The following is a 9,961-nucleotide window of genomic DNA, read 5'->3' as shown; positions in this document are numbered from 1 at the left end:
TGAGCCCCAGGGGCTGATGGGAGGTTGGAGGAGGCGTTAGAAACCACGTGACCCCGGTCTGATCTCACAGCTCGTCCTTGTTTGGCCTCAGCTGCATCAGAGCTCCACTTCTCCTCAGGTTCCCCAGAGGAAACACCGCTGCACAAAATGCTTCTCCTCCCAGCTGCTGCTCTGTGCTGTCTGTGTTCAGGTGAGTGATTCCAGCCAATCAGGAGCCTCCACCTGTGACCCACACGCTCACACTGACCTTCATCTACCTGTCCGTCTCTCTGCAGCCATGGTTGCCACGGCAGCAGAGGAGCTGATTCAGGACCAGTTATCATTGACCAGGAGAGTTGGTCAGTCAGCCTCTTTCACCTGTGAAAATACTCAGGGGTGTTACAATGATTATGTTTTCTGGTACCAGAAGAAAGAAACATTCACTCTGATTCTCCGTATTAAAAGGAGTGATGGTGCTGTAGGTAAACGTTATAATCATCCTCAGGAAGATGATTTCTCAGCTGTTAATATCCAGAACGGCTGTGAGTTGAAGATCGACAAAGTTAAACTCTCTCATTCAGCCTCCTACTACTGCATCTGTGAGAAGGATGATCCCCACAGTGAGAAAAGATCCCTGCAGCCTGAACAAAAACCTTCAGATGAACTGATGTCAAACAGTGTTAGTGACAGGAAGACAGCAGGAAACCACAGCCCAGGGTCACAGATTTCACCTCCAGCTCAGACTCTTGTTCTGGACTCTTCTCTGATATTGATTCATATTTGGATGAGATATTTCAGCAGCTTTCCTGTTGGTCCACACAGTGAGGACGAAGAAGACACACAGGAGCACAATAAGAAAACAAGAGGAGGAACTGAATGAATCAAATCCTGATGAAGAGACCTGACAGACCTGCTCCACCAGAGTCACAATGTGGTCCAGGAGGAAGGACCAAAGAAGAAGAGACAGTGATGTTGATGTGGACATCAGCTGAAATATGATCCTGGTTCATAATGTGGACTCGTTCAGCTCAGCTGACACATTCAACAGCAGACAGGTTTTTGTATCAGTCTCTGTCACTGTGGGAGGAAACGGGTACCTCATCTTTGGCTCTGGAACTAAACTGTATGTAACAGGTAAGACAAACATTTCTTTTCCTTCAGCTGTTTTATTGAAGAAGTAGAAAATGTGTTTGAAGTCAGTTTGTGCTGCTTCAGACTTCACATGTTAGTTTGTTCATAGTTGGTACAAAGTTCCTGCTGCAGCCGTTCTTCTCTGACAAAGTTCAGTCATTTGTGAAAAGATGAATTCTTTATTTGTGCTGCTGCAGATCAAAAGTTTGTGAAGAGTCCAAAAAGTCTGATCTAGATAGAAAAAGTCTGAATTGTGGATTCTCATCAGCTGCTGCTTCATGAATCATCAGACTGCTTTTCAAATCAATTCACCTGGACATGAAGGATTGAGGAGGATTTTCCTGCTCAGCTGACTTTTTCTACAAAATCTTCACTTCACCAAAGTGAATTTCTCTCATTCGGTCTCAAACCATATTTGCGTGTAAATAAAATGCAGGATGATACATATAGATCCGGACTTCAACCATTTATGAGATTCACATTTGTGTCATTTTAAATGTGTCTGTGAATCCGGAAGAAATATGTTCTGTAAAATATACTAAATGGTCTAATTGTATAATGATAAAAACAATAAATAGAATAAATGTTTATATTCCAACAAAATTAAAAATTTAGCTGAATGTCTGACATCTGATTTAATAAATATTGTATTTCCCAAAAAAACTAATTGAATTTAAAATCCAATAAAAATGACATTTTAGTTCTGATACAAATATTGTAGTTCCACTAACACACACATATATTCTGATATATTCTGAGCTAAATACGGATTTAAAGGATTTAAATTGTGTTTCCGTCTTTGACTTTCTTGGTGTTTAAACTGCGATAATAAATATTTGAAGCGACAAAATAATTCAGTCTGAAGTAGAATATATGTGATCGCTGTCATCAAATCCAAAATGAATAAATGATATTTGAATATATGGAGAATCCAAAATGTCACGGTAAACCTGGGTAAGTGTGAGAAAATGTGAAAATACTGGGAATATATGATGGAAAACATCTGTGGATAAAAGCTGCTGATGTTTCTATCATGAAATGTGTTGGATAGTAAATAGTGAACAGCATCTGATCTGAAGTGTGTTTGATTTTGTGGGACTGATCCATTATTCTAATCAGATGTATATTCAGTGTTGTCTGATGTGTGTGAAGCTGAATCCAGTATCTGTATTGATGAGTCCATGTAGTTTCCAGGATCAGACTGAATGCAGTGCAGTGCTGGAAGCTGCTGTTGACTGTGTCAATGTGTGTCTGTGTCAAACTTCAGATGAGCCGGTAGTGAAGCCCGTGGTGAGCGTGTACCCGGCAGCATCCAGAGCCCACCTGGAGGGGAAGAGCTCCCTGCTGTGTCTGGCCTCAGCCATGTCTCCTCCTCTGGTCCAGTTCTCCTGGAAAAGACAGAAGGAGGACGGTCCTCTGGAGGAGCTGCCCCCTGCCGAGGGAGAGCAGCTGCAGCTCACACAGTTGGGACGGGGACGCTCCGCCGCCATCTTGACCGTCCGTCAGCCAGAGAACGCCACGTATAAATACATCTGCTCCGTCAGGCACGAGGGCGGCACAGCGGAGGGCCCGACACAACAAGGTGACCGATTCAGGCTGACTGATTCAGCTCCACGTGGAGACGCTGACATTTCTCACTGCAGCTCCAAACATTGGACTCCTTTTGTGTTTCAGAGGTTCCAGCTCCAGCAGCCTCCTGTCCTCCAGAGACAGAGCCAGCAGTCCTGGCAGCTCAGCAGCAAGCTGACTGTAAGATCACCTGCTCCTCACTGGATCTTAGAGTCTGAGGTCAAAGGTCAGAGACAGTGGACAGACTCTGTGATTCCTTTTCTGTTGCAGTGCTTCCCCTGGATCCTCTCCAGCCTCAGAGCAGGGTGAAGCTGCTCTGTCTGCTCTACACAGTGCTGATAGTGAAGAGTCTGGTGTACTGCTGTGGACTCTCTCTGCTGATGAGCCTCAGAGACGACGGACCGTCCACCAACTACACTGACTGACTTCATCTCAGTCATCACAATTTTCCCTCCCATGTATGTTGTTCTTCACAGCTTAGATAGAATCAGCTGCTTCTCACACGTTTCCTTCTTCTTTGTGTTTTTCTCCTCCTGTGTGTCGTGTTAGTGCAGATTCAGCTGACAGACACTTTCAATAAAACCAGATCAGATCTCACTCTGTCACTTTCTGCAGGTTTTTATTTTATTCATTTGTATTTGACTTCAGATGAAATCATCAGAAACAGAATAGATTATATTGACTTTGTTCATTAACAGCTGCAGTCAGTTGACTGTTTATTCAGAATAACGTAACCTTTATTTCTTCGGAGCACAAAATATATTGATGACTGCTGAAAATATACCGGTTATGATGTTTAAAATGGAGAAGGAAAAACAGAAATTACTAGGATGGACTGCGGAGCCTGGATGAACCAAACAATGCACCACAATCGACACTGACACAATTTCTCCTTTTGGAAGTCAAGAAATCTTCCTTTTCATGAAAGGTTGTGCAGCAAAGCAGGAAAATAAAATGTACATAAAACATAAATATTACCGGGGTGAAGAAATAAACAAGTCAAACTGTTTCTCTCAGATTTCTGATATGAACTCAGTCCTTGTGTCCCACACATATTAGCAGAACCATTAGATAGCTCTGTTCATACCACCGTGGAGCGGCACCACACTGTGTATCTAACCTGGGTTACAATAAACATACAGGACGATGACAACATAGACACACACAATATACAACTTCATGTACACTCAGGTGTTAATCAGCTTTTATCAACAACAACAAATGGATCCAAACAGATCGATCAGAAAAGTCCACTTTTAGTCTGCAGTTAATAATGAATGAGATACATAGAACATAATCAGAAGGAGATTTGTATCTCTTCCTCAAACACACAGTAAGATATGAAGGATTATTTCTCTTTCCAACATTTAGCTGACTTATTATTTATTGTAATAATAATGACATCCAGCAGCACGTCAGTTTTCTTTGTGGTTTGTCTGCTGTGAACACTGTTAGAATGAGTGTCAGCCCATCAGATTGAAGGAGGTTTAACGTCTTTTTATTTCCTCCAGCTCTGAGCTGTTTGTCTCACAGATCCTTCCTGGGCTGGCTCTTTGCCCAGGGTGGATGGTAAAGCCACAGGTAACGGTGTGGAGGCTGCAGAGCAGAAACCCACACAGGAAGGAAGTGTTGATTCGCTGTCAACACTTTTTTCTGAGTCCTAATAACCACTGAGAGCAGATTCATATCTGCAGCTCTACACACTCATCAGCCCCCCGCTCTCTGCACTTTTTCCACTGAGCCTGAGTCAACGGAGCCCAGACACACATGATTCCTGACAACAAGCTCCAGGAGCAACATACAGAAGATTTCTGATGGAGGTCAGAGTGACACTGATGAAAACTCAACGTGTCACGCTGTTGTGTTACGTTTAGACAAAAGAGAAAACATCTACACAAAGATGAGGCCCCATTTGTCCACTTGATTAGATTGTGAAGTCAATTTCAGTGTTTAAAAGAGGTTTGGATGGTGAATCAGCTCACACACACTGTTGTCAAAGACTGATGATAAAAACACACAACACTGATCCATTTGGCAGACCCACATGGACACCATCACTGTTGTTCCAGTTCAGACTGTCAACATGTCCATCGTCATCAAACTTTCCTGACAAAGAAAACACCATCAGCTTCTGTCTGATTGATGCTGTGAACACTTTGTGGGCTCCTTCCTCTCTCTGAATCAGCTGCTGTGTTTTCAGAGTGGCCTGAGACTGACCGACAAAATGAGAAAAAGCTGAATGATTTGGACCGACGGGAGAAGAGAAGCCGTCTTCGTAGGTCACAGTTTCATACACGACCACGTCGGGGCTCCGTTTGCTAACACGGCTGTTCACAACTGTACATCACAAAATGTGTTGATTGTTTTCCTGCTGACAATGAAATAATCTGATGTGATCATTCTGTGATGGAGACAAAAAGACCAGAAATGGAGATTGATTCACATCTTTTTATTCAAGTTGGATTTTCAGCATGAAAACAAAAGTAAAGTTCAGAGTTGAAACTGTCTAACATATATATGAATCACACCGTCGTGTTTTCATGAAACTGCAGAAAGTTTTCAATAAAAAACCTGCAGAAAGTGACAGAGTGAGATCTGATCTGGTTTTATTGAAAGTGTCTGTCAGCTGAATCTGCACTAACACGACACACAGGAGGAGAAAAACACAAAGAAGAAGGAAACGTGTGAGAAGCAGCTGATTCTATCTAAGCTGTGAAGAACAACATACATGGGAGGGAAAATTGTGATGACTGAGATGAAGTCAGTCAGTGTAGTTGGTGGACGGTCCGTCGTCTCTGAGGCTCATCAGCAGAGAGAGTCCACAGCAGTACACCAGACTCTTCACTATCAGCACTGTGTAGAGCAGACAGAGCAGCTTCACCCTGCTCTGAGGCTGGAGAGGATCCAGGGGAAGCACTGCAACAGAAAAGGAATCACAGAGTCTGTCCACTGTCTCTGACCTTTGACCTCAGACTCTAAGATCCAGTGAGGAGCAGGTGATCTTACAGTCAGCTTGCTGCTGAGCTGCCAGGACTGCTGGCTCTGTCTCTGGAGGACAGGAGGCTGCTGGAGCTGGAACCTCTGAAACACAAAAGGAGTCCAATGTTTGGAGCTGCAGTGAGAAATGTCAGCGTCTCCACGTGGAGCTGAATCAGTCAGCCTGAATCGGTCACCTTGTTGTGTCGGGCCCTCCGCTGTGCCGCCCTCGTGCCTGACGGAGCAGATGTATTTATACGTGGCGCTCTCTGGCTGACGGACGGTCAAGATGGCGGCGGAGCGTCCCCGTCCCAACTGTGTGAGCTGCAGCTGCTCTCCCTCGGCAGGGGGCAGCTCCTCCAGAGGACCGTCCTCCTTCTGTCTTTTCCAGGAGAACTGGACCAGAGGAGGAGACATGGCTGAGGCCAGACACAGCAGGGAGCTCTTCCCCTCCAGGTGGGCTCTGGATGCTGCCGGGTACACGCTCACCACGGGCTTCACTACCGGCTCATCTGAAGTTTGACACAGACACACATTGACACAGTCAACAGCAGCTTCCAGCACTGCACTGCATTCAGTCTGATCCTGGAAACTACATGGACTCATCAATACAGATACTGGATTCAGCTTCACACACATCAGACAACACTGAATATACATCTGATTAGAATAATGGATCAGTCCCACAAAATCAAACACACTTCAGATCAGATGCTGTTCACTATTTACTATCCAACACATTTCATGATAGAAACATCAGCAGCTTTTATCCACAGATGTTTTCCATCATATATTCCCAGTATTTTTACATTTTCTCACACTTACCCAGGTTTACCGTGACATTTTGGATTCTCCATATATTCAAATATCATTTATTCATTTTGGATTTGATGACAGCGATCACATATATTCTACTTCAGACTGAATTATTTAGTCGTTTCAAATATTTATTATCGCCGTATAAACACCAAGAAAGTCAAAGACGGAAACACAATTTAAATCCTTTAAATCCGTATTTAGCTCAGAATATATCAGAATATATGTGTGTGTTAGTGGAACTACAATATTTGTATCAGAACTAAAATGTCATTTTTATCTGATTTTTAATTCAATTAGTTTTTTTGGGAAATACAATATTTATTAAATCAGATTTCAGACATTCAGCTAAATTTTAAATTTTGTTGGAATGAAAAAATTCTGTTTATTTTTCTATTTATTGTTTTTATTATTATACAATTAGTCCATTTAGTATATTTTACAGAACATATTTCTTCCGGATTCACAGACACATTTAAAATGACACAAATGTGAATCTCATAAATGGTTGAAGTCCGGATCTATATGTATCATCCTGCATTTTATTTACACGCAAATATGGTTTGAGACCGAATTAGAGAAATTCACTTTGGTGAAGTGAAGATTTTGTAGAAAAAGTCAGCTGAGCAGGAAAATCCTCCTCAATCCTTCATGTCCAGGTGAATTGATTTGAAAAGCAGTCTGATGATTCATGAAGCAGCAGCTGATGAGAATCCACAATTCAGACTTTTTCTATCTAGATCAGACTTTTTGGACTCTTCACAAACTTTTGATCTGCAGCAGCACAAATAAAGAATTCATCTTTTCACAAATGACTGAACTTTGTCAGAGAAGAACGGCTGCAGCAGGAACTTTGTACCAACTATGAACAAACTAACGTGTGAAGTCTGAAGCAGCACAAACTGACTTCAAACACATTTTCTACTTCTTCAATAAAACAGCTGAAGGAAAAGAAATGTTTGTCTTACCTGTTACATACAGTTTAGTTCCAGAGCCAAAGATGAGGTACCAGTTTCCTCCCACAGTGACAGAGACTGATACAAAAACCTGTCTGCTGTTGAATGTGTCAGCTGAGCTGAACGAGTCCACATTATGAACCAGGATCATATTTCAGCTGATGTCCACATCAACATCACTGTCTCTTCTTCTTTGGTCCTTCCTCCTGGACCACATTGTGACTCTGGTGGAGCAGGTCTGTCAGGTCTCTTCATCAGGATTTGATTCATTCAGTTCCTCCTCTTGTTTTCTTATTGTGCTCCTGTGTGTCTTCTTCGTCCTCACTGTGTGGACCAACAGGAAAGCTGCTGAAATATCTCATCCAAATATGAATCAATATCAGAGAAGAGTCCAGAACAAGAGTCTGAGCTGGAGGTGAAATCTGTGACCCTGGGCTGTGGTTTCCTGCTGTCTTCCTGTCACTAACACTGTTTGACATCAGTTCATCTGAAGGTTTTTGTTCAGGCTGCAGGGATCTTTTCTCACTGTGGGGATCACGCTTCAGACAGCTGCAGTAGTAGGAGGCTGAATGAGAGAGTTTAACTTTGTCGATCTTCAACTCACAGCCGTTCTGGATATTAACAGCTGAGAAATCATCTTCCTGAGGATGATTATAACCTTTATATACAGCACCAGTACTCGTATCAAAAAGCAGAATCAGAGTGAATGTTTCTTTCTTCTGGTACCAGTAAACATAATCATTGTAACACCCCTGAGTATTTTCACAGGGGAAAGAGGCTGACTGACCAACTCTCCTGGTCAATGATAACTGGTCCTGAATCAGCTCCTCTGCTGCCGTGGCAACCATGGCTGCAGAGAGACGGACAGGTAGATGAAGGTCAGTGTGAGCGTGTGGGTCACAGGTGGAGGCTCCTGATTGGCTGGAATCACTCACCTGAACACAGACAGCACAGAGCAGCAGCTGGGAGGAGAAGCATTTTGTGCAGCGGTGTTTCCTCTGGGGAACCTGAGGAGAAGTGGAGCTCTGATGCAGCTGAGGCCAAACAAGGACGAGCTGTGAGATCAGACCGGGGTCACGTGGTTTCTAACGCCTCCTCCAACCTCCCATCAGCCCCTGGGGCTCACAGAGGCGGCCTTCAGTTCAGCCTGTGAGCCTTCTCGGCTGTCAGCAGTGAAACCTTCACACTGCTGCCCTCTGCTGCTGGAGACAACACTCTGCTTGTGTGTAGTTTCTTCTTCTGTGGATGTAAATCCCACTGAGCTGACCTGGAATGAAATGTGCTGCTGAATAAAGCTCAGACTCTGCTGCAGAGACACACACTGCTCCACAACAGGCCAACTGTCACACTGGGCCAGTTGTTCAAAGGTCATCTGATTGGATTTGGATCAAATCTTGAAAATGGCTTGTTCAAAAGGGGAAGAATGATTCTGAAATCCGATTAGATCGTGTCATCCAATCCTTGTTTTAATCTGGATAACTTTGATCCAAAAAAACAGGATTATCCTGATCCCAACAGGAGGTAGGACTTCAACGTGGATTTCAGGAAGAAAATGTAGCAAAATCCTAAAGTTGGTCAAATAATCCATTTGTAGAATTTTTATTTATATTTTGCACTTGATTTGTTCAACTGTTACAGTGATGAAGTAGATAAAGTAGACAGAGGCTACCAATGAAGCCTTTCAGTATAGTAAAGTAAAAATAAAATACAAATAAAAATGATCTTGTACCCATGAAATAAACCTCCAAACAGAGTTGAATGAGAAACAAAAATGATATATTCAATATTTCTGTCCTTCATCACTGTGTTTAAATGAAAAAACAAAAAACAATCATCAGAGATGAACCTGTCAAAAATCATTTCTAACAGTTCCATCCCTTACTAACGTCCAGTCAGTCCCTCATCCTGACAGAACACCAGAGGTTGGTCTGGTTCTTCAGCAGGCTCAGGTTCATCATCAACATCATCAGAGGGACATTCTGCCAGGTAGCAGTGCTGTGCAGGACGATACATGCAAGGATGATGCTGCATGCTCTCTGTGGTTCCACTCGCAAGTAGTCAAGGCGAGCAAAGCGTCTCTTCAGAACTCCATTTAAACGCTGCATGAGCAGTGTTGAAGTGTGCCTGAATCCGGACCAGGACATGGCTGAGGATCATCGACCGTGGTTCTGATATTCATACTTAAAGACCCTTTTAAGTGTCATCAGATGGGACTCTGCTTTCACAACTTTCAAACTGCTGCTGTTCACCATCAACAAGCCTGCTGTGGGATTGTTGTGATCTATCGTCCATCCAAGTACAACGAACACTTCATTTCTGAGTTTGCAGACTTTTTCTCGACCTTTATTCTGCATTATGAGAGGATTGTGATTGTTGGGGATTTTAATATTCACCTTTGCTGTGACGATAAGCCTCCTGTTAAAGACCTTTTAAATCTTTTACAGTCTTTTAACCTCGTACAATCTGTGTCTGGCCCAACACATCAAGGTGTCCATACTTTGGACCTTGTCTTGGGCTACGTGCTGTCTGTTACA

At 43.0% G+C, this 9,961-nt stretch overlaps 3 protein-coding genes across 3 annotated transcripts in view; 1 reads left to right on the top strand and 2 right to left on the bottom strand.

Annotated features, from left to right (window-relative positions):
* On the top strand, window positions 1–3,684 carry LOC115057728 (immunoglobulin lambda-1 light chain-like). Its single transcript, XM_029524922.1, has 6 exons — window positions 1–190; window positions 276–599; window positions 1,048–1,113; window positions 2,378–2,692; window positions 2,785–2,859; window positions 2,950–3,684. Exons 1-6 carry the CDS (start codon window positions 148–150, stop codon window positions 3,102–3,104), a joined length of 978 nt encoding a protein of 325 aa, XP_029380782.1. The 5' UTR covers window positions 1–147; the 3' UTR covers window positions 3,105–3,684.
* Window positions 3,685–5,107: 1,423 nt separating this feature from the next.
* LOC115057731 (immunoglobulin lambda-1 light chain-like) overlaps window positions 5,108–9,961 on the bottom strand; it is a 30,421-nt gene continuing 25,567 nt past the window's right edge. Inside the window, exon 7 of the mRNA XM_029524924.1 lies at window positions 5,108–5,250. The gene's annotated coding sequence lies outside the window, so the exon portion shown is untranslated. The remainder of the gene's footprint in view (window positions 5,251–9,961) is intronic.
* Window positions 5,110–8,553, bottom strand: LOC115057727 (immunoglobulin lambda-1 light chain-like). Its single transcript, XM_029524921.1, has 6 exons — window positions 8,363–8,553; window positions 7,954–8,277; window positions 7,440–7,505; window positions 5,853–6,167; window positions 5,686–5,760; window positions 5,110–5,595 (listed from the first exon to the last, which is right to left on the bottom strand). Exons 1-6 carry the CDS (start codon window positions 8,403–8,405, stop codon window positions 5,441–5,443), a joined length of 978 nt encoding a protein of 325 aa, XP_029380781.1. The 5' UTR covers window positions 8,406–8,553; the 3' UTR covers window positions 5,110–5,440.

The sequence above is a fragment of the Echeneis naucrates genome, chromosome 17 (genome assembly GCF_900963305.1).
Source record: "Echeneis naucrates chromosome 17, fEcheNa1.1, whole genome shotgun sequence".
Classification (NCBI taxonomy): domain Eukaryota; kingdom Metazoa; phylum Chordata; class Actinopteri; order Carangiformes; family Echeneidae; genus Echeneis; species Echeneis naucrates.
The sequence above is the reverse complement of the archived record's forward strand: the minus strand, read 5'-3'. Positions and strand labels throughout refer to the sequence as shown.

What these genes read in the sequence shown, in the direction of transcription:
- LOC115057727 (XM_029524921.1), bottom strand. Translation starts at nt 8,405, where the DNA reads ATGCTTCTCCTCCCAGCTGCTGCTCTGTGCTGTCTGTGTTCAG. An exon ending in TCTGAAGCGTGATCCCCACA is followed by an intron (nt 7,506 to 7,953) that starts GTGAGAAAAGAT and finishes TTTTTGTATCAG; the next exon opens with TCTCTGTCACTGTGGGAGGA. An exon ending in GGAGGGCCCGACACAACAAG is followed by an intron (nt 5,761 to 5,852) that starts GTGACCGATTCA and finishes TTTGTGTTTCAG; the next exon opens with AGGTTCCAGCTCCAGCAGCC.
- LOC115057728 (XM_029524922.1), top strand. Translation starts at nt 148, where the DNA reads ATGCTTCTCCTCCCAGCTGCTGCTCTGTGCTGTCTGTGTTCAG. An exon ending in TGAGAAGGATGATCCCCACA is followed by an intron (nt 600 to 1,047) that starts GTGAGAAAAGAT and finishes TTTTTGTATCAG; the next exon opens with TCTCTGTCACTGTGGGAGGA. An exon ending in GGAGGGCCCGACACAACAAG is followed by an intron (nt 2,693 to 2,784) that starts GTGACCGATTCA and finishes TTTGTGTTTCAG; the next exon opens with AGGTTCCAGCTCCAGCAGCC.